The sequence below is a fragment of the Mastomys coucha genome, unplaced genomic scaffold, assembly GCF_008632895.1.
Source record: "Mastomys coucha isolate ucsf_1 unplaced genomic scaffold, UCSF_Mcou_1 pScaffold22, whole genome shotgun sequence".
NCBI classification, from domain to species: domain Eukaryota; kingdom Metazoa; phylum Chordata; class Mammalia; order Rodentia; family Muridae; genus Mastomys; species Mastomys coucha.
In genome coordinates this window covers 109446028-109470040 of record NW_022196905.1, presented here as the reverse complement: position 1 = coordinate 109470040, position 24013 = coordinate 109446028, and the positions used below count along the sequence as shown (strand labels likewise).

The 24013-nt window shown below is 48.7% G+C and overlaps 1 protein-coding gene and 1 long non-coding RNA gene across 3 annotated transcripts in view; one reads left to right on the top strand and one right to left on the bottom strand.

Moving 5' to 3' along the window:
- The window catches only part of Ccdc60 (coiled-coil domain containing 60), a 166713-nt gene that overhangs the window by 125648 nt on the left and 17052 nt on the right, over positions 1-24013 (top strand). For both annotated transcript variants that reach the window (XM_031337617.1, XM_031337616.1), the window contains exons 5-8: positions 3324-3431; positions 11877-11967; positions 15416-15629; positions 20974-21058. In XM_031337617.1, coding sequence (XP_031193477.1) covers positions 3324-3431; positions 11877-11967; positions 15416-15629; positions 20974-21058 — 498 coding nt within the window. The remainder of the gene's footprint in view (positions 1-3323; positions 3432-11876; positions 11968-15415; positions 15630-20973; positions 21059-24013) is intronic.
- On the bottom strand, positions 12241-13811 carry LOC116068269. Its single transcript, XR_004109520.1, has 2 exons — positions 13580-13811; positions 12241-12556 (listed from the first exon to the last, which is right to left on the bottom strand). It is a non-coding gene; the product is annotated as an uncharacterized LOC116068269 (long non-coding RNA).

Genomic DNA, 24013 nt, shown 5'->3' with positions numbered 1-24013 from the left:
GGGGGGGGGGGGGAGATTTGGCTTTTACGGTTCCAAACAGGAGGGGCGGTCTAGAGCACTGAGACACAGCTTCCTACCATCCCTCTGGAGTGACAAAGTTGTCCTGGGCAGCCTTTTCTAAACACCTGCTCAGCGAAAGCATGCCCACACCCCATGTCCTGATCTGCCATTGGACAGGGCTAGCACAGCATTGTATACAGGGACTGGCAGCTGTCAAAAGGAAATGACTGTCTTCCCCGCACCTCCCCCAGGGATGCTCACACACACCAGAGTTGTACAGGTGTGTGATGCTCGCCTAGGTTCTGAGCCTGCGTGCTGCAAACCTGAGCCTTGTATAAGCCCCTGTGGAGAGTTTACTGACTGGGCCTTGCATTCAAGCGGATAAGTGCTTTCTTTTTAAATCTGAGGTCTTTGTTCCCTGACCTGGAGAGAAAAGACAGATTGCCACCAGACTCAATTCTGGGTTTTGTTGTGATTTTTTTTTTTAAGTCCACTCACTGCTGATTAGGGGAGTAAGGGTCAGGCTTGAGGCTCCTCACAGGTGAGAGCAAGTGATCTAGACCTACCAGATGAAGGCTTTTCCTGATGAGAAAGGAAGGCTCCACCCTACAGCAGGAGACCAGCATCAACTGGTTATTTCACAGCAGGGATTCAGGAAGCTGGACTCAGATTCCAACTCTAACTTTGCTGGCCTTTTGACCTTAGATGAGTTTCCTGGTCCTTTATGCCTCAGTTTCTTTCGTCTGCAAAATAGGGATGCTGGTGGTACCCTCCTCCCAGATTCACGAGGATGAGAGTAACCCATGGGTAGTGAGCACTGTACTCTTAGGGTTTGCTCACAGCTACTATTGGCGCTGGGGCTGGGTTATCACCACACATCAGTGGCCCTGAACATGAGAGGCGCACCCCAAGCTATCAGTTGGGGAAAAGGTCAGATCCAAAACAACTGATTCCCACCATCTTTCACGCAATAAGCAGTAGGGTGCTGAGCCCACCTATATCCATGTCATGTGCTGGCCAAAACTGACTTGCAGGTCCCTGAGAGCAAGGACAGCAAATAAACAAGCAGCCGTGATAAACAGGGACCTGGGGTGTAGACACTCAGGAGAAACATTGTAGGGATATCCTTGGGCAGTGCCTAACCCAGACCTAGAGAGGTCAAGGTAGGCTTCCCCATGACCTTAAAGAAATGGGGTTTACTGTCTCACAGTTTTGGGGTAGGTGCTGCTAGAGTCAGCCCTTTCTTAACTGCACACAGCAGTCCTCTCTCTGTTTTCAAGACTGGATTAGAGCCCTCTAAAATGGCTGGCATGCCTCTTCAAAGACCTTATCTACTTTGGAGGTACCGGGGTTACAGTTTTAACATAAGAATTTCGAGGTCCACAATTAAGCCCACAACAGGTTTAGGGATGGAGGGAGTTTGGAGATGTTAAGCAAGGGCAGAGAAGGTCTGCTTTGACTTGTTCTGGGCCTTTCATAAATCACTAGGATGGAAGGGTTGAAAGAGGGGGTGGGTGGGTGGGATCCTAGGTGTAAGGAAGAAGGGAACGGGACAGGAAGAGAAGGGAGGAGGGAGGAAATTGAGGGAGGGAGAGAAAGGGAGGGATGAAGGGAATGAATGAGTCTGATGTTCACAGGTCCCATGTCTGTAGTACTACCCCACGACCAGAGAGACTCCATCCCCCACTATACATCCTGGCTTACCCCCACCCCCGCTGCACACATCTGGTAGCCAAGACCTGCCGGAGGCCCCTGTCTCAGGCTCTCACAACTTGTTAGTGTTACAATTAGGAAGTATCTCAGTGCTTAAGGCCCAGTAACAGGCATAGGACACGTTGACTTCATTGTCTAAATGCTGGACACAGTGGCCTGTGTTGTCCCCGGCAATGGGACCCAAGACAGAGGAGGGATGAGTCATACTTAGTAAACTGCTTGAAGAAGAATCTTGTTCTTTATACAGATGGATTTGTGTAGAAGACACACACACACACACACACAGTAGGGAGGAAGAGGGTCGGAGTTGTCCTCAGATGTGAGACCTAGCAAGAGAGCCTGAGGGCAGGGAGAGGTGGGACAGCTCTGTTCCGTGTTAGATGACCAGAAAGCTGGCTCTCAGGGAACACCTTGGGACAGCTCCCATGAGGTGAGATCTTCCTGGAAACTGAGAAGCCATCCCTTCCTGGGCCTGGGAGAACTGTGCCTGGAAACCCCTGAGGATGGTCTGGGCACCATGCAGTTTCAGGAAAGAGCCATCAGGAAGCTTGATAATTGAAGGCTCTTTTCCATTAGTGAAGGATGAGCACCCTTAGGGGAGAAGGCAGTTTCCAGGATGACACCTCAGTTCCAAGAAAACCACAGGCATCGTGTTAACCCTTTCTTGACCTCACTAACAGAATGACCACATGCTGTCTCCATTGGTACCTAAGTCAGCTCCGTAAGGCCACCATCCCTGGGCAGGTTCACTCCCTGATTCAAACCCTCACCGGTGTTAGCTGTGTGACCTCAGGTAACTTGCTGCACCTCTCAGAGCCTCAGGTCTCCTGCCAGGTACAGCACCCTATTGTGTTATCATGAGCATCAAGTGGAACATTCAAATACCATCTCTGCTCACAACCACCTTGTGTGACTTTGAGCAACACTGGCTCTGCCTCTCTGGGCCTCAATTCCTCCCTTGTCTAAAATATAGGCAATAATTCATGTCCCGCCAAGCTGTTGGGAACCTTAAATAATGTGGAGAACATACACCAGCCAATGTGTAGTCCACTGCAGATAGTTAGTATGGGGTGCCCAGAGGATCAAAACTGTCAATCAGACATGTTAAGCAGTCCATTTTCTTTCATTTTCAAATGATGAGCCAGTGTGTTTTTCTTCAATGGCCAGCTATGCTTCCATCCTGCTAATACTGTTTCCCACTTTCAGGCTTTCTTAAATCCTCAGGCTATTTACTGCATTTTTTATCAGATAAATTATCAGATATTATTATCATTAATATTTTAATGCCTTCAATCCTGATTTTATCTGCCTGTGTCATGACCTCTAGGAGAGACTACACCCACCATACTTTAATTCAGAGGAACTGGAACAGGATGTCATGCTTTTCCATCTTGCTAGCTCTGTGACACGGCCATGTGGTCTCCCTGACGCCCCCCCCCCCAACTTCCAGTGTCCTCATCTGCACAGTGGGACCAATGGGCATGTCATACACAGTGGGTACAGACCAGTTACCTGTGTGCCAGCATGCCCACTGAAGCCAGAGCAGCTGCAGTCTCTGTGAATGGTGTTCTAAAAAGATGCCCCTGTGTCCCCTCCCTCTGTCTCTGCAGGGATCCCCTCTTCCGCCAGCTGTGTGCTCTGCACTGGCTTCTAGAGGCCCTGACCATCGACCATACCCACCACACCATGAGGCCCTTGATTGCCTGTTGGAACCACAAGTAAGTCCAGCAACCCTGCACCCAACTGCACCCTGTTCCTCGCCTGGGCAGTAGGGGGCAGTGGGGATCCTATCCTTCCCACCCTCCCCTTGGTTTGTTGGACGGTGGTCTGCCTTAGGAGTTGATCCACTCTGTGGATGAGCTCAGCACCTACACTGGGCTCAGGTGAGCTGGAGCCAGAGCCGAACTTTGCCCCAGATCCCCACTACACACATGTGTCTTTACATGTGCCTCTGCCTAGTGCCACTGGCTAGTGCACACGCAACACACTGGCAGCTTAAAACGAAGCACAGTGGGGACATTTACACAGTAGAAATAGGCAAGCTATACCAGCAGACTGTGGACCCACAAACAAACTTCTCTCTGGGCCTCCTAGTGTTCTCACTCTGTCTTCTCAGCATTGTCCCCAGTCATTCCTTCACCCTGGCCACCTACCTCCCACTTCCTTTCTACAGTCAAGTTTGAACCCAGGGCTGGGGAGACAGCTTGTTGGTTAAGAACTCCAGTCCTCTTGCTGAGAGCCAGGGCTTGGTGTAGAGCATCCACGAGGCCACGCATAACAGTCTGTGTCCTGAGTCCAAGGGATCTGCTGCCCTCTTCTTGCATCCTCTTGCACTGCCTACACATGGTGTGTATATACCCACACAGGCAACATATTCAAAATTTTGAGTCCCTCAAATAAGGAAAGCATTTGCTAAGCCAGAGCCTTCACGTTCTGGAAACACCCCCACAGATATACCAAATGGGTATAAAAGTACTGATCTCCTAGGAATCTCTCAGTTCACTCAAGTTGATGATCAATCTTCATCCACCCAAACTCATCTCAAACACAGTCACAACAATAAACCACTCACCTACCCACAAATCTAGCAACTCCAATGGGCTTTCTGTCTGAAACAAGCTTTGGTGTCTGGGAAACATGCTCCCCTCCCACAGCTTCCTCCCACACCAACCATGTCATCCCAGTGATTTCAAAATATCTTTGTAGGTTCCCAGAGTTTGTATGAACACTGTGACCTTAACAACAACTTCCCAGGGATGGGGAGATGGTCCTCTGTGTAAAGTGCTTTCTGTACAAGCAAAGACCCAAGTTCAGATCCCCACACTTGAATAAAAATCCAGGCATGGAGTTCATGCTTGTAACCCCCGCACTAAGGAGGAGAAATAGGTAGATTCCAGGGATTTGCTGGCCATCTGGTCAAGCCGAAACAATGAGCTCCAAGTTCAGGACCATAGTAATTGAGGAAGATGTCCACTGTTAGCCTCTGGCCTTTGCATTCACCAACACCGATGTGTGTACCCCACATATGCCTATACATACACATACACACAGGCATACATCACACACACCAAAAACCAGTTCATTAAAAAAAAAAAATACGTTCCACACATCATCTATCTTCCTTTCAAATAAAACTGCCTAAGCTGTAGGTTAATATGGTCTTTTCTTGCAAAAACTTTCCCCAAACCCCACATGTAAATATATAAGGTGTGAATGTTTTTATAGCACCTTGGAAATCCCTGCCTTGAGTGTGAGCCCCTTTTTAAGGGTGTCAGGTACGCTATCCCACATCTTTGTGGCACCTCCCCTTTGTGAATACACACAAACACAGCAGCAGCAGCAGCTTCTGGCCATCTTCCCACAGCACTACATGCTTAACATGGAAGAGAACTCCCAGCAGGGAATTCTCCCAAGTAGATGGAGAAGCTCATCAAGTCTCTTAAGGGCAGATGCTAACACTGCTCCCAGGTCCTTGCCATTAAACCCCATGCTTCAGAGAATGCCCAGCTGCATCTCATTCATGGCCAAATGCAAAGATTTCTTGGGGCTGGGTTCTGAGAAGCACGGCTTAGTAGGTCAAAGCAACATGTAGGGGTTTTTTCCACACTTGATTGCTTGTACTATCTAAAGACAAAAGCCCCCAAGCCCACAGATGCCCGACAGCACTATATCTCTCAGCACATCACTCAACCCAATGATTTCCTTTGACACATGGATACCCCTTCTTCCACCCGGAAGGAAGCTGATCATGCAGGACTCGGGTTGGAACGATATGATGGTCGGCCTACACTGCCTTCAACTGCTCTCAGAGATGTGCTCAGGACAGAGGTCCGAGTTGTTAACATAGATAAAAAGATGTAAGGTCACACTAAGAGGAGCCAATATTTTACCAGGATACATCAGGGCAGAACTCATCAAGGATATAAACATGTCTGGCTCCTTGTAGACAGAACCGGGACTAGACCTGGGCATTAGATGAAGAGATGACATCCAGAAGGAGTTGGGATTTGCCTGGCTTTGCTAATTCAGATGGAACCTTCCCTCCATGTGGGGAGCTTTAAGCTTGGAGTTGGATGACAGTAAAGGATTAAGTTAGTTACCTGTTCCCAGAGCTCAGAGACCCATGATTTGTAACAATGCCAATCTCTATAGGATGTATATGTGAAAACGCATCATGGCCATTTTAAGATGGTGAATGTGGTGTGGTGTGGTTGAACTTGGAATTGAGAGAACCTGTGATAGCTAGTTTTAGTTGTCAACTTGACTACTTCTGGAATTAACTAAAATTCAAACATGGAGGGTCACATCTCTAGGGGATCTTTGCTTAACTTGAAATAGGAAGATCTACTTCTAACCCAGATCTATGAAGTAGGAAGACAGCTTTAATCCAGATCTTTCGATCTGGGATAACGTACCTCTCTGCCATGCCTCATGCTGGCAGCCTATACAAGGACACAAAAGAAGGAAGCTTTAGCTCATGGCCTGCTTGCCCTCGCTCTCACTGGCAGGTCCATTCTTTCTACTATTAGAGCCTACTTCTTCAGGGTTCTGGTGTATACTGAAGACCAGCTGAGACATCCAGCTGTACAGATTGAACAACTACTAGATTCTTAGACCAGAATCTTGGAAATACCTCCATGAGATCCAGCTGTAAGGCATTTTCTTAACTAGTGATTGATGGGGAGGGTCCTGCCCATTGTGGGTGGGGCCATCCCTGGGCTGGTGGCCCCGGGTTCTATAAGAAAGCAGGCTAAGCAAGCCATGGGGAGCAAGCCATGGGGAGCAAGCCGGTAAGCAGCACCCTCCATGGCCTCTGCATCAGCTCCTGCCTCCAGGTTCCTTCCCTGCTTGAGTTCCTGTCCTGACTTCCTTCAGTGATAAACAGCAATGTGGAAGCATAAGAAACCCTAAGACATCTAGAAACACAATGAACATTCTTTCTGTGACAGACATTGAAGATAAAGATCTCTAATTACAGCACAGTTGGAACTATGCCCATCAGCATCTCAGACGCCTCAAGCTAGCAAAGAGTTAGCGTTGGAGAACTCTGCCACCACCAGATGAGATCCACAATGACTAGATAGACACACAGACAGGGGAGAACGACTACACCAGTCCTTACCAGTGATGGCAAACCCCGTGGAACAGAGGGAGAAGGCAGCCACTGGTTTACCGTGCAGGAAGGACATGGTGCACACACACAATTAGGCCCTTGAGAACAGGGTGGTTGTGTGAGCCTGGTTACCTCAAGCTGGCCCAGACAGCATGGGCCTTGTCACAAAACCAGCTGGGTAGGAGTCTGGCTTCTATAAGCTAATGGTCACGTGTGCACTGCTTGCTTTGTACTTTGTGGAACACTCCCAAGAGGCAAGGCTTCTCAAGCTATGGCTGTAGTGTGTACTGTGACGTAACTGACGATCTTGCTGTGGCGAAGCTGCCAATCTGGGCAGGGCTGAGACTCTGCATTCTATCCAGCTCCCAGCCATCCTAACTGTTATTACACTCAGGGCTAGTGACCACCTGCCACCAGGTAGTGCCTCCTCCTCCTGAAGGTTCTGAAGCCAAACAACTCCACCAGGTAGGGACAGGCTTCCAGAACATGATCCTGCAGGCTCCAGTTCAACCTTAAGTATACAGCAAGTTTTCTCTTATAAAATAGTTTTAGGGGCTGGAGAGATGGCTCAGGGGTTAAGAGCACTGGCTGCCCAGGAGTTAAATTCCCAGCAACCACATGGTAGCTCACAACCATCTGTAATGGGATCCGGCACCCTCTTCTGGTGTGTCAGTGGCAGTGTGCTCATATACATAAAATAAATGAATCTTTTTTTTAAAAAAAAAAAAGTTTTTTTAGAAGCTGTTCTGCATGTGCAGTTATGCAGCTAAGTGTGTGCTGTCTGGCTTAACAGAAGAAGCAGCCTTCCACAGCCCAGCCCCTCTTTGCCTTGGAGGTTATCAGTAACAAGACAGACTCAAGGACACTTCCAAGACTAAGCTTTTTCATCATTGTGAAAGACACGGCAGTATTCAAAACAGCACACAGAAGTAGGAGTTTTCTAATATAACTATTTTTATATTGGGGCTCTCTCCTCGAGTGGGTCTGCTCCCCACCACCGAGGCGGGAATATCACAGCAAAAGAAGTGGGCCCACCACTGCCCACTGGAGCTCCTGTCCCAGGGAAGGAGCTGGAGGATGCCATCCATGGCAAACACGCAAAGGCCCAAGTGATGTGCGAGGCAGAGAGGTACCCAGAAGCCAAGAGCCCTTGATGCTCCTGCAGAGGACCAAAGTTTGGTTCCCAGCACCCACCTATAACATCCTCTCCTGACCTCTGTGTGAGGTGCACAGACATACATGCAGGTAAAAACACTCATGAAATCATGAGGAACAACGGATGCTCTGGTGGTGATGGGGCAGGAGCTTGCTTTTCAGTTTGATCATCAAGGAAAACTCTCCTAGGATGAGCATCCTGGGCAACTAACACACACACACACACACACACACACACACACACACATGCCCCCACACACGCCCACACACTCCTCTCCCCAGTCAACACAACAGCATCAACTTCCACTCTGGTACTCAAGCCAGCATCTCAGGAAAGAACACAGCAGGATCATCCGGTCACCTTGTTTTTGAAGAAGCAGGACAAGAGGTATCCAGCCTGGAAGATCCAGAGATGTTGGACCCCTGGACCCTCCCTGGTGTGTGTAATCAGCACCTCTTCCCCCTGCCACAGAGCCCTGCCCTCGTGCACGTGCATCCTAAACTAGCCCAGGAGATTTTCATCTTGAGAAGAGGGCGCTTCACCCAGCATTAGAGCAGGAAAACTGGGAGCAAAGTGTTAGAGAAAATTGCTCTGATTGTCCCGACAGATAGACACCATCGAGTGACCTCCAAGAGCAAAAATGTGCTCGGAAGATGCAGCTTTAAGAGCTGAGACTGCTGGATGCTCTCTCCCCTCGATTTCTGGGAAACAGGCAGCCCCAGAAAGCGTCAGCAGGGGAAAATTATGGCCTGAAAATCACAGCTCTCTCCCCCTGAGAGCTGCCCGCCCCACCTCACTTTCCACTACTGTCAGCTTCCTCCCTCCCGATGCCGCACTGAAAGCCCGCTATCCTCGCTAATGGGTGAACCAGATTCACCTGTTTGAGAGTCTTTTCTCTTTACATCCACAGCAATCTCTTGGCCCAACTGATATCCTTAGCCCCATCCCTCAGTGGAGACCCTGAGTCGGGGAGAAGCTAAGCAACCATGCACAAAGCCACGCACATAGAAAGCAGTGGGTCAGGGAGACTACAGCCTAACAAACAGGTCCTGATGCGCAAGGATAGTCACCTGAGGTCCCCAGTGAGCCAGTGAGCCAGTCAGATGTATACACATATCTGTAGATACATATGTATACACACACACACACACATACACACACACACACACACACACACAAAGCAAGTCACAGAGAGACACAGGACTTCAGGGACACAGGCCAGGAAAGCGGGTTCCATTTGGTGAACATCGCTATTGGAGAAGGTTTGCCGACTGGCTTTTAGCCTCATCAGCAAGGTGAGCAGTGGACTTCTCCGCTCCAGCTGCGTTTGATCTCTCCTCCCCGCCTATTGATCTTCCTTTTGGGTTTATTTGCTACTGAGAAAGAAACATCAGAGAGCCGGATCCTGTCTAACCTGGCCTCTCCTTTATCAATGGCTTTGCAGAGGCGGCGCCGAGGGCTGCTGAAGGTCTGCAGGGATCTGGCTGCATCTTTAGTTCATTTAGCCTGCCGCTTGAAGTCGCAATAGACTTCAGGTCGCCTTGGAAGTCAGCATTAGTGGAAGGCTTCTATCTCCCCGATTGGACCTGAATATTTAAGATTTCGAAAGCTTGGCTGGGCCCAGATTTAATTTCGAAAGGAAAAGGGGGTTGCTTTTGAACTTCAAGAAGGAGCTGGCAGCTCAGCAGGGGCTGCCTTAGCAGAGAAAAAAGCCAAAAGCCCTGTGGTCATGAAAGACACTGTGGAACACCAAGGCCGCCTATTGGTTAGCCTGCAACCAGGCTTCAGAAGGGCCGCTGCTTAAACACTGTGCATAAGGGTGGAGAGGGGCTCCCTCCTCCAGTTGGATTTTAAACATTGCCTAATTTGATTACTCAAGGGAAAAGCAAGCAGAACCGACTCAAATGAGCTTTTCTGTTAATTATTCAGAACTCTTTATTGTGTAATCAAATATAAAGTCTTACAAAAGGCTTGGAGGCACATCCCACCCCCCACCCCAGCCCAGCTCCCATTCTGGAGTCTGTTTCTTAAGTCACAGTTGTGAATTTCTAGACATCCAACGGGTCCTGCCTCTGGGGCAAAAGAATCCCTCTCCTTACTGGTGACAGCCTGTGGATCTGCTGCTACTCAGCACTACTCACAGGAAGCCAGCTTAAGTTCAGTTCATCTGACCATTCTTGTCCCGTGTCTGAATACTTTGACCCACGGCCATCATGCAGGCAGACTCTGACAAGCCTGGACACTGGGAGTGCCATCCCCCAACCCCTGCCATCAAAGTCACTCTGATCACTTCATCTCCTCAAATCCCTGCTTCGTACAGGCTGAGAGCCAGCCAAGTACATCACTGGTCTCACGCACCCAAAACTATCCTACAGAGAAAATGGGGTTTTAAAAAAATGAATGTATGGATAATGAAATTTTTGAATGAGTAGGAATATGAATGAATGGGGGTATGAAGGGGCAGTGTGGGTGAGCAGAAGAATGGATGGGTGTGTGGTTGGGTGGGTGGGGTGGATGGATGGATGAATGGATGGGTGGATGGATGGATGGGTGAGTACATGAATGGATGGGTGGATGAATGGATGGGTGGGTGGGGTGGATGGATGGATGGATAAATGAATGGATGGATGGGTGGGTGGATGGGTAGATAGATAATGAAAGAATAGGGGGATGGAAAATTTGATAAGCCAATTGATTAGTTGTACAGGTAGATCACACAGTGAGATTCCCCACTTGTGAACCAATGAAGACCCATTGTCCCATAACCATCAAATTCAAAATCTAAAGGCTCCAAAAACTCAGCTTTTTCATAACCCATTTGGCTACAAAATCAGACCCGAAACCAAAATGAATCAAACTGAAACTCAAACTGAGACATGGAACACGAGTTTTAGAGTCTTTCTTTCACAAAGTATAAATATCTACATATTACATTCCAGACATGCTCATGTGTTCCATTTTAAGAGTCTTCCTTGAACCCACTAGAAGGGTTTTAGCTATACACAGCGCATGCAGCATATCCCATTGAAAAATCCCACTATGGCAGACTTGGTGACATGTCTGTAAGGGAGCCGTCACCCACAGAGCCCTATGGGGCCTTAGTCTCTTATCCAGGAAGTTCCCACCTGGGAAAGGCATGGTGTTGTAAGGCTTGAAACGTATTCACAGGGAGGAGGGCACTAGAATAAAATAATTCAAGACCACAGTATAAGAGAGGTGCAGAGCCCCAGGGCAAGGACCCCAGCGTTGGTCCTCTCCTTGGCTGCAGAGGGGTGATGATCAATCAGGCCTAATGCCATAGTGATGGAGATGATGCCACGAGCGCCCGGAAGCACCTGACACAGAGCATCTCGGGTAACTTCTCTTCAGCAAGCCTCACAGCATCATCTTGCAGATCATCACACCCTCATCCACGCTTCCCGCCCCTGCCCAGCTGTGCTGTGCTCTGCCATGCTCACAAGTGCTCCTGACATTGCTGCCCATGATCAACACACAAGGCGCAGACAAAAACAAGCACACCTTTTAGTCCACCGCTGGCATAACTGCAGTTATACCCTGGACTCCATAATGTCCAAGTCCAGAACACAAATAGATACAGAATATGTGCAAATATATCCCGTTTCTCTCAGTCCTCCCCCAGGGGATGGAGGTCTCTCTTAGCCTTCAGTTTGTTCCCCTCAAAAGACCCACCTATGGAGAACTGCGACACACACACACACACACACACACACACACACACACATTCAAAAGTAGCAGGGGAAGAAAATCATACCAGAGACTAGCTGCTAGTCAGCCAGAATCTAAGTTTGTTTAGGGAAAAGGTGAGGAGGAGGGGACCTTGTAATAAACCAAGACTCTGCAAACTGAAAACTCATTAAGCTGTTTCTCATGCAGGGACCCAGGTGGCAGCAAGAGCACAATAAAGAAGGTTATCAAGGACAAGTCCATGGGGCAGAGGTGGGATCACTTCGTCACGGCACCCAAGGTAACCAGAGCCCACGCTCCCGTGAGAGCACAGGCCCCAGGCAGGGGGAGGAATGGGTGCCCCACACTTTCTGATGGGAAAGGTTTACTTATGTCTGTCTGGGAGGCTGTCCAGGGGGCTGTCTGAGGGGCTGTCTAGCTGTCTGTCTAGGTAGTGTCTAGGTGTCTGTCTAGGTGTCTGTCTGGGAGGCTGTCTAGGTGTCTTGTCTAGGTAGTTGTCTATGCGTCTGTCTAGGTGGTTCTCCAAGTAAAGGAAATACTACATGCCATGCCACTGTTGTTGTTGTTGTTGTTTATTTGTTTGTAGATTTTAATTTAAATGGTTATCTGGGGATTGTAGGAAAAAATGACATTTGGCCAGACACACCGGAAGAAGAGAGGAAAGGGGAGGAGGGGGTTGATGGGCACCTGCTAGTGGGATGTCAAGAAAGCAGCAGACTCACTTGACTCTTTGCTATAACCAACAGGCTCGCTGTGTGTCTGTCTCTGCCCCAGGCACTCCCCAGACAGTCTTCCAGGCCACATGTGTCTTCAGTGTTAGGAGAGTATTTTGAGGTCTGTTATCTTCAGCCCAAAGCCCTCGAGTCCATCTACTCAACAAGCACAGATAAAGCTGTTATCAGATGGGGCACACAGCTGTGCAGCTGGGGTGTACACAGATTGTGTCCCCTCACCCACAGAACCAAAACAGTGCCCACCTCTACCTACCACACACCCAGGGACAAGCTCCGGGAAAGGGTATGCAAATGCACTTGAAAGTATGAAAATGGGAGCAGGTGAGAGGGCTCAGAGGTAAGGGGGCTTGCAGCCAAGGTTGATGTCCTAAGTTCAATCTCCAGGACTAGCATGGTGGAAGGAGACAGTCCTCTGATGCACATGTGTGTGCCCGCGTGCATGTGCACACACACACACACTCTCACAACACACACACACATACACTAACAAACCTAAAACATACAATTAGAAGAACTTTTCAATATACTGACAAGCAGGCCAACCCCTTCAAATGTTCCTCCATGCTGCCTTCTTAATGTCCCCCAGGACACCATTCTTGTACTCTGATGGGAGTAGTTGGAGCTCAGAGAGGCTGAGTGACTTGCATGGGGTCACACAGCTGGGTAGGGGTCCACCTTGGGTCTGTACGTTAAACCCCCGGTTCTTCAGACCATTTATTTTGTTTTGTTTTGTTTTGTTGTTACTGCTTCCTGCTCTTTCATTGGAAAGACCCCAAAAGCACGAGCCTTTGTTTTCTCACCCTAAGTTGCTATGGAGACATGGTGTGCATCCATCTCTAGAGACACACAAAGCAGTAGGAGCCATGAGCCTTGGGAGGGGGCGGTGTAGAAAAGTGTCCTTCCAGAATGTTCAGTAATGCTACTGTGGAATTCTCACAAGCAAATCCCCACAGAGCATGTGGGTCAGACCCTGACAGTAGTGCGGTCCACTCCAGGGCTGGCAGGGCACTGGAGCAGCCACTCTGGTTCGGTGTACTTTGTGACCTTGGATGAACCCTTTCTCCTCCCCAACCTCAGTTTATCCCTCTGTAAAATGGGGATCTTGAAAGAGACCCCAGCCAACAGTCCCCCAGTGGTTTTTTTTTTCTATGCACAGACCTCATTGGTTGCATGCTGAGTTCCTGAAGACATGAAATCTTGTCAATGAAAAAAAATATCGTGTTGACTGGTCATATCATATCATATCATATTACTCTGGAACAAAAAATGATATCACTCTGGAGCAAACTATGAAAGGGAGAAAAGGAGTGGAGACCTAAGTCAGGGAGAGTCAGTTCGACAAGGGCAAACATGCTGGAACCGGTCATGCCTCCCCCCCACCGAATTTCATCTCCCAGACGCTCTCAATTAATCAGAAATGTCAGCCCTTCGCTCCTGGTCCCCTGGCCCTGGTGGCTAATTGGATGTTAATTAACAGCAACTTTAGGAACACCAGATGAAACCCCAGCTCAGCGGAGGTGCACAGAGGGAGGGCTGCAGCTGACACAAAGGTCCTTTTGTGGCCACCTCAGTCCATCCCCGATGTTTTATAAATGGGGAAACTGAGGCAGGGTGCTCTAGCCCCTCGGCTTGGAGCCCAGGGCTCCTTGCCAGACTCCAGGTTGCCCCCGCCCCCAGACACAGGCTGTTAAACCTTCAACAATAGCATTGGTCTGAAGACTGTTCTCCAGTGCCAAGCAGCTGCAGAAGCAGGCAGGGGTGACCTCTGCAGTACCGGCCGAACCTGAGCTCTGACAGCCTCTCTCGTGGGGTGGCTGGGGATGTGGAGCATCCTGTCAGGCTGACAAGCTCCTGGCCAAGCTGCAAGATGAGGACAAGGGACTTTCCTGACTCTGCTGGCCTATGTCTTGGTTGATTTAAGGTCTCGATGATATTGATTGACTTTCCTCTCCATCACTGTCCTTTCTGTGTGCTATCTCTGAGAACTGGATAAACCCAGCCCAAAATCAAGCCTCCCCAGCCTGTCCTATCCTGAATGAAGCCTTCTCTTGCAAAATTTGTCCAAAAAAAAAAAAAAAAATCTTGGGGAAGGGAACAAAGCAAAGAAAGAAATGAGAGGTGGAGAATCGCCCCTCTCCTCTCTCCTCCACCTACTCCCTTCCTCTTTGCTTCTGGTATAGAGAAGTTCCACCTGTAGTCAAGGCCCTGCAAGGTAGCTGAGCAAAGCATTACTAACTTGCACTTCCCAGAAGCAATCCTGCTGAATGCAGTTCTCCCCATCTATGGGGAGTGCATTCTAGCATCGCGGTGGTAAATCTCTGTACAGACCCCAGCTGCTTCCCACTGCCTTCCTCCCTAGGACCTTAGAGGTTATGCATTTCCTATAAATCCGCTGTCAACCCAAGCCTCTCGAGCACTTTCATCTTAAAAGCTCTCAAGGGAAATTGCTTCTTGGGCAGAGGAGATGGCTCAGTAAGTAGGAAGGCTTGCTGCATGAACACAGGGAACCGAGTTCAAATCCCCACCACCTCCATCAAAGCCTGGCATGGTGATGTGTGCTGTGTGCTTGTAACCCCAGCTCCGTGGAGAGAGTGATGCTTTGGCTCAAGTGAAAGACTGTCTCTCGGGATCAGCCGTAGACACAAGGGCACTTCCAGTGTTGTCTTATGGGCTTAGTTGGTGGCGAATGGTCGATTCGGGTCCAGCACAAGCCCATGGTATTCAGAAGGCACCCGAGAGGAATTCAGCATCCTTTGACCCTCACCTTGACCTCAGCAGGGATTTGAAATAACAGTTTCCCTTTTCTTCCCTACTTCCTTCTTTACTTCCTCACTTCTTCCCTCCTTCTCTCCCTTTCTTCCCCCCTCTTCCCCTCTCGACCTTCCTTCTCTCTCTTACCCTTGTTCCCCTCCTTACGGCTTCCTCCCCCTCCCACCTCCTACCCCTCCCCCTTCCCATCTTCTGATATCCCTCTTTCTTGTCTCTTTCCTTCAGACCAAGAAATTAAAAGCCCCCGCCATCCGCACAGCCAGCCGAAAGCCCAGCAAGCGAGGCTCTGCCCTCAGCCTGACTCGGACAAGTGGGGGCTCTTCTCCCCAGAGCAGCATGATGTCCGTGAACCCAAGCTCTGATGAGCCCATGGGCAGTAAAGACATTGAAGACAATGAGTCATCCTCCACTAAGCCAGAAGAGGAAATCCTCCACTTCAGTAAGTCCCTGCCCACCGAGGTCTACCTTTACGTTCCTAGGTCCTCGAGCTCCTCCCGCCCCACCTCCGATGCCCCACCTCCGACTCCTTTCCGCAGAGACATGGTGATCAAAGGTCTCCATCACCTGGATGTGATGTCCTGTCCCTTTGACTCCCCTCCCCACACCCACTGCCCCAAAAAGGCTGAAAATATACACCCCCCATAAGTTGTGTCACTAAGAGCCATTGCCCCACAGGGAATGCAGTCACAATCACCATTTATCCCTATAACACCTTAAAATTATTGTATTTACATCAATTTCTATAGAATTTTTCCCTTTCCAGCCCTTCACAAAGATAGAAATTATGATGGAGATAGATTATCTTATTTTATTCTGCCTTCTTCAGATTCAGTGCCTGATTTCTACACTGTCTTACAAACATGTCATTTTTGCTTGTTTTGGGCATGTGTGTGTCTGTGTGTGTGTGCATGTCTGTGTGTGTGTGTATGTCTGTGTGTCTGTTTGTGTATGACAATGCATGCTTATATAGACCAAGATGTCCTGTGACTCATAATCCTCCTGCCTCAGTCTCCCAAAAGGCTGGACTTAAAGACATACATTTGCTGCTACCCCCACCTCAAAGCACCATCCATTTTAACAGTGCATGGTTACATGTACAAGCCAACAATTTTGTGAAGCTGACGGAGTCTGTATCTGTGTATCTGTTGTCCCCTGTCCGACTTTAAAACCGTTCCCATCGATCTAGCAGATGGAGTGGCCAATCGTCACCCCTCTCCCTCCCAAGTTCGAACCTGAAGGGCCACAGAGCTACATTTTTGCACAGAAGTATATCCTTTCTCTTATCAGCCACCTTTATAGCAGTTCACAAGTGAACTTTAGACTTTCTAGGAATCTGCTGAAAGCTATGAGTCTTCTTTCAAGAAAGAAATCTAAAACCATGAATACTGTTCAAGGGCCTAATTTCACAAATCATGTCAAATATTCAGTCTCAGAATTCCCTGCATTGGGCAAATATACTAAGACGCATAGCAGGGCATCTATGGGCAAGCAGAAGGACCCAAGTTGAAATCTCCAGAACCACAAAAATAGCCAGATGTGGAACTCAAGTGTCCATAATCTTAGCATTCCCACAGTGAGATGGGAGGCCAAGGCAAGAATTCCCAGGAGCTTATGGGCCATTGAACCTTATATACATAGGAGAAAAATGACAGAGCTCCTGTCACATGGTGAAGATGAAGTCTGACAGCTGAGCTGGGTCTGGCCCAGAAAGAACCAGCAAGGACTTGGTGCTATTTAGATTCAAAGAGGTCCGAGTGGACCTAGAGTAGGGATTGCGCCAGGGTTTTCAGAACCAAAACCAAGCAAAACACCAGAAGTGCATGGAGGAGTCAGGACAAGTCAACGGGAGGCCCAAAGGAGACTTGGAGCTTTCAAAGCTGCTCTCTGGGCAGAGGCACTACTTGAAAGAGAGAGAGGGAGCAAAACATCCTTCAGAATTTTGGAACCTTCCTCCCTCGGTGTGTATGTGTTGAGCACCTGTGATAAGGGAAGAACGAGGCAATCGTGAATTTAAGAAGGAAAACAAGGAAGCCATGAGAAACAAGATGACTAAGATCTCTAGTATTCAGATGATGAGAGTGCTCAGTTATCTTGCCAGCTTGGAAGGGCAACAACTCAAGGATGCTCCACAGAAGCCTTTCTCACCTCTGACCACTGAGCTGAGACCTCAAGAGATGAGGCTGGGGATGGAGATTAAGGCTTGAGAGTTTCTAACAGACTCTGCTCCTTGCCCTGCCCCCACTTACTGATTTTTCTCCACATTGATCCAGAGAGTTAAATACTGGACCCAGTGACCTCCCGCCTCCACCTCCAGCTGAGCATCTTTCAGTCATGCCTATGGCCTCTAAGACAACTTATTCAGGATGCTGATAGCTGGCTCCTGCTGGTTCATATCTTGAGCAGCCCAACCTCACCAGCTGACCTTCCGAGGTTCAAGAAAAGCATCATCCTAGTCACTTGTCACTTCCTTTGTTCGCCCTCTACCCTCCACCCCCCACCTCCCACCTTGATCTGCAAGCCCCAGTTCCGGAGCATCTTCCCCTGTGAAGCCTGACCCAATCCAACCAGGTTTACTCTTTTCAAGTCTCTTGATACTTTGTAGCAGGCCTTACTGCAAACTTAATTTTAGTTTACTATTTTTATCTCCTATGTAAAAGAGATACTTCTTTTGGTGGACACAAAGGCCTGGGGGTGGGGGAGAAGGGGAACCAGTAACTTTAAAAAGATCAAAGTTTACATTTTCCTACAGATTAAAGAAGTCTAAGCAAGGATGGATAAAAATGGCCCTCAAAAGTGTCACCACAGATCTGCTTTCCTCCATTTTTTTTCAGCCGACCAACCCCAATATCACCTCATGGTCCAGAATGGCCGCCAAAGCTCTATCACACCCAGGTCCCAGGTTTGAAGCAGAAGGTCATAGACAGAGTATAAAAGCACCCACTCCCATATGTGGTAAGCAACCTTCTCTGCAGCTTTACACCACACTTCTAAAACCTCAAGGAGGTAAATAGGCTGAGCCGACAAAGATGCTAGAAACCAAGCTGGATTGCCGAGTCGGATTCCTGGAACCCACAGGGTGGATGGAGAGGGAGGACTCTGACCGCCACACACATACACACAGGGAGGAGGGAAAAGAGGGAGGGAGGGAGGAAGGAGGAGAGAGAATTAAAACCTCTTTGTCTAGATATCTCAGTCATAGATCTACACTTAACTGCAAAGGATACAGGGAAAATGAACTGGAAAAATTCCCCTTCCAGATGGAAAAAATAAATAAATAAATAAATAAATAAATAAAAGTTCACAAGATTAAAGAGCTTTGAAGAGGAAAAGAGATCCTCCCCTTGGGTCAAGGCCCCCTCTACGTCCCCTTCCCTCTCCCCACCCCCTCCCCATGCCCCTCCTCCTTCCCCTCCTTCTCCCTCTGTCTCCTTAAATCTGGAAATCCCAGACTGTCCCCAAGTGATGGTTCAGCACCTTGGACAGCTATATGCTCAGGACAAGGTGTTTCCCAGTGGTCTGTTATTAAGCAAACGTGTGACCCTGTAAAACGCTGTTGCGCACTTACACCCCTCCCTCATCTTTTGTGAAACGCACAGCTCACTCTGCATCTCATTTTCTAACTCTTTAGAGAGTCTGTCTGTGAGCTTCCTAAGGATGCCAGTACGTGAGATTTAACACAATAATTTATTACCTCAAAGTTGTGGGAACCTGGCTTCCAAAATCATGGGGTCAATGAAGAGGTGCTCCCCCTTCTGTTTGCTAGCCTTCTCTAGCTGGCAGATGTTGGGAAGGCTGACATTCTTCTGCTCATAGACAGGCCACACACCTTTGCCCCTAGCACCACATGGCCATGCTCACCCTGATGTGCCCCACCCTCCTCAAAGGGCACCAGTCACACAAACATAAGGGCCTACCACACTACCCTCCAGCGTGACCTCATCCTTACAGATCACAATTAACTTAATTGCTTCCAATCAACACCACATTCGGAAGTCCTGGAATTCAGCCTGTCTTTTGAGAGACAAGATTCAACTGTCCAGAGGCAGGCATCAGAAAGTATGTGCAGAGTGTTATGGAACAGAAAGCATCAAGTAGGAAAGTCAAAGTTGCTTCCATCATTCCCCGTTGATAAGGCACTTGAGGAAACTGCTGGAGGGAGGGGGAATTTGTTCAGCTGCAGGGGTTTCAGTGGCATAGGCACTTCCTGAGGCATCACATGGTGGCTCCTACCTCAAGGCTGCAAGGGCCCAGGTGATGGAAAGGAAGAGGCTGAAATAAGCCCTGTAAGACATATGATCCCATCACTCTGTTTACTCTGGTTTCACCCTGCCTCCTAGCAACTCAACCAGACAGGATTCAACACTGTTGAAGTTTGCCACCTGGAGACCCATGGCAGCATTCTCAAAGCACCATGAAAGAAGACCAAATCTCCAACACACAGAACCATGATGAGGGTCAACGGACATGGTGATGCGGGCTGGAAATCACAAGCCTGTCTGAAACCCAGTCAGAGTGTGGCAGAAATAAGGACAGTGTGGTCACATCTTAGATCCTTTCAGAAGGAATTAGAGGTCTGGATGTTTGTACAAAAGCTTGGCTTTAAAAAGGCTGGCACTCTCCTCAAATCAAGCCAAGTGCAATTGTGGTCTGGATTCAGGCTGCAAACCACCGGTTTGGAAAATAATCAGTCCATATTTCCCAAGCGGTTTCTTGACAGAACCTGAGACAGTTTTCTCCGGTTGAAGGAGAGTTTAAGATCCTTAGATGGGGCTGGAAAGATGGCTCAGTTGGTGAACTGCCTGCCATGCCAGCATGAGAACCTGAGCTCAATCTCCTCACCCACATAAAAAGCCAAGTGTGGTGGTGCCTGCCAGCGACCTCAGCATCCAACAGGGAGACACGGGACAAAGACTTGCTGGCCAGCTAGTCTCCTCAGCCAGTGAGCTCCAGCTTCAACAACAGACTCTGCTCAACAACATGAGGTAAAGATCAAACACACCCAATTTTGACCTCTGACCTCACATATGTACACACATGCGTTTGTTCACATACACATACACATAGGAACAGGTATACGCCACATGCAAAAGATAAATTAACCAGTTTTAAAAAACCTTTCAAGGCCTCTTCAGTCAGGTGGAGCCCTGTTGCCAGGAAAAGAACAGAGAGTCATGGGATGGTTTTAAGTCAAGGAGTGGTGGTCGGATAGTGTACTGGTTGGTTTTTGTGTGTCAACTTGACACAAACTGGAGTTATCACAAAGGAAGGTGCCTCCCTTGAGGAAATGCCTCCATGAGATTCAGCTGTAAGGCATTTTCTCAATTTGGGATTGATGGGGGAGGACCCAACGCATTGTGGGTGGGGCCATCTCTAGGCCAGTGGCTCTGGGTTCTATAAGAAAGCAAGCTGAGCAAGCCATGAGGAGCAAGCCAGTAAACAGCACCCCTCCATGGCCTCTGCATCAGCTCCTGCCTCCAGGTTCCTGCCCTGTGTGAGTTCCTGTCCTGATTTCCTTTGATGATGAACAGCAATGTGGAAGTATAAGCTGAATAAACCCTTCCCTCCCCAACTTGCTTTTTGATCATGATGTTTTATGCAGCAATACAAACCCCAACTATGACAGATTGGTAACCTGCCAGCCCCTAGGAGCTGCCCCTTCAATGCCCAGTAGGATCCCTGTCTGGGCCCCTGGCTCCCACAGGCAGAGGCATCCCCAGGCTGGGCATGGGACCCATGTACCATCCTGTCTCCAGGGCAAGAGTAATCTTTCCTGTTTCCATCAGACTTGCAGAAGCTGCTGGAGATGGTCCGGGAAGACGCCCGAAGAACCATCTTGTTGAAGAGCGAACTACAAAGGAAAGCTCCCAGGTATGTCACCTTAATTCCTTGGGCAACTAAAGGGTGTCCATCAACTAGCCATGGCCTCCATGATAGCAGTTACCAACTCTTGAGCCAAACACCAAACTGTGTACTTGCATATGTGTGCAACTGCCCTGGATTCTTATAACAACCCCTCGGGGTGGGAACTACTCTCTTTACCTCACAAATAAAAGGACAGGAGTCAGAGAGGCTAAAGCTAACAGACACGCAGCTGGCAAGTGGTGGGGTGACTCAAACTGCTTACATCTAGATGGTTCTAACTCCCAAAGCAGCCGACTTGACATGTCACTGCTCAGCATGCCTGGGGTCCTGTTGTTGCCCACCCTCCTCATGAGTATTCATGAGTATGTGTAAACTATGCACTCAAGGAGGGCCCGAAGACTTAGTGTTAAAAAAAATTAGGGTTTTTTACATAAAATAGCGCTGCTTTTGATGTTGGCCAGAGAAGCTTCTTCTGCAGCAGGCGCTTGTCAATACAGAAACTCGGAACTGTCAAAGTGCTGAGGACAAACAGCTGTTGAGTGCTGGACATGCATATCAACTCTCCACAAGGCTCACTGAGCCTTGAAAAAGATGGGGCAGAGAGGATGTAAGACCTGGAGGGTGTGGTGGGGCCTGGAATTGCTGTCTCCTGGATACAACATGGCTGCTGCACTCTTAAACCTACTGCTGTCATGGTGACATGCATAAGATCTGAGCAAGAGCCAGGCATGGGGTCAGTCAACATTCCAGTGGGCAGTAGTGATCCAGTGGGTTACGCAAAGAGGAGAGGGGTGGGGAGAGAGAGAGAACACAAAGGTTAGAAGAGCCATATTGAGAGGTATTTAGTAGGTGAGTTGGGAGGAGTGTAGGGGAGGTGCTGATGGGAAGGCCTGGTTCTCTCATTGGTTCTTGATTTGGTCAATAAAGGAGGCCGGGAGCCAATTGCTGGGTGGAAGGGACAGGTGAGACTTCCAGGTCCCAGGAGGAAAAGGAGTTGAGGGGAAAGAGGGATGTGGGGGTGGGGGTGGGGGGCTTTTCAGCCAGGCTTTGGAATGAGAAGCAAGCAGCTACCATGTAAGATCTTAGGGAAACCTCTGCCACTGGTGGATAGCCAAGGAGGTCGGCAGAGGCTAGCAAATACAGGCTAGCTGATAAGCTTAGGGCAGAAGATTCGATGCCCGGCAATTGTGCTAGTAGGCAAATTCTAAAGTAATAAAACAGAGCAAAAGTGGGGAGAGAGAGAAGCCGGGTTAGTGTGGGTGGCTTGGTGGAGGCAGCCAATCACAGAGCCAAGCAGGGAGGGGCCAGAGCATGTGCAGAACTCCTGGGCAAAGGCAGGAGTGTGGTTTTAAAATGACATGCAACAGAGAAGGGAATTGGGATGGATATGATCCAGACACATCATGTACAGGCATGGAGTTGTCCAAATTAACTAAAAGACGAACAAAAAAAAAAAAAAATGGGAGTTTTGAGCTACAGACAGCTCAGTGGTGAGGGGTAGAGAGCTCAGCTGGTGCATGCAAAGCCTGGTGCTGCATCCCTAGCACTTCAGAAAAAAAAAATCAGAGAAATCTAAGCATGTGATAAGTGTGGTAGCATATACGACGTATAATCTTATCACATGGGAGATGAGGCAGGAAGATCCTGAGTTTGAGGCTAGCCTGGGCTACATAGCAAGACCCTGGGTGGGGGTGGGGTGGGGTACCGATCTAGTCAGGAGGGATAGTCATGAGAATCAGCTTCTTCTTTTTTTGGGATAAAGGCAAGGCAACGGCAATATCATTATTGCTGTCAAAGATAATGAACATACAGAGCTGGGGGAGGGGCAGAGTATGCAGGCAGCCATATGCCGTCGTGGTTAGGAGGGACCACAACATCGTCAGGGAATAGAAACAGAACCAAAACAAGATAGAGAAAAGCACTCACTAGTGAGGGGCTTCATCCTGGAAGCCCTCGCCTGGAGGACTTTTGTTCTTATCCTAAAAGCACAGGCATCTTTGGATACTGCAAGCAGTGTTGAACTTGAACCTGAGGTGTCCATCTTTGTGGTGAAAAGCCTTGCCCACAGACCTGTAGCCTCTAAAACTGCTCCAGAGGAAATGCCAGTGTGCAGTCAGAGTTTCCCCCCTCATGTGCGGCTCCCTCTGAGAAAGCAAATTACTTACAGAAAACAAATGAAGAGAAGAGGAGGTTCATCATCAGCCCCAGCCTACCGGGACACCAGCTATGACTTACTGGTTATCATTATTGCTGTAATTATACCCCGCCTGATGTTTCCCAATACATCACACCCCACCTCTGCCTGTTACTGATGAATCTGTCTGCTGCCTCCTCAGCTCAAACCCACTGCCTAAGGTGGCACAACGGTCCATAAGGTGCTCACCCGGTCAGCATTAGGGACAGATGAAGGAAAGTGGCAAGTGTCCACTCAGAGAGAGACCTCCCTTCTTGTAAAGGCTTCTAAGTCACCTTAGTACAGATCCAAAGCCTGGTGCGGGAGAACGGGTGTCTCCATCCTCCCTAAGTACGTGTCCTGCCATCTCTAAAATGAGACAATGCAGCACCTAGGTATGTGGAGCACCTAAGCTATGTGGAGCACCTAGGTACATGAAGCACCTAGCTGTGTGGAGCACCTAGGTACATGGAGCACCTAGGTACGTGGAGCACCTAGGTATGTGGAGCACCTAGGTACATGGAACACCTAGATATGTGGAGTACCTAGGTATATGGAGCACCAAGTATCACTTGGAAGCTAATAGACTAGGAAATGTCTCCATCCCATCATTCAGTTTCTGTGTGATATCGGGCACACTGTTTCTCCCAAGTCTTGTTGTGATTCTGTAAAATGAATCCTCTTAGCAGCCTATCCAAAAAGGCCATAGTGAGATTAGTAAACCATACTGTGCTTGTAAAGCACTCTGAGCGTGCTGGAAGTTATGTCTGTCTTAATGAGTCTCTAGA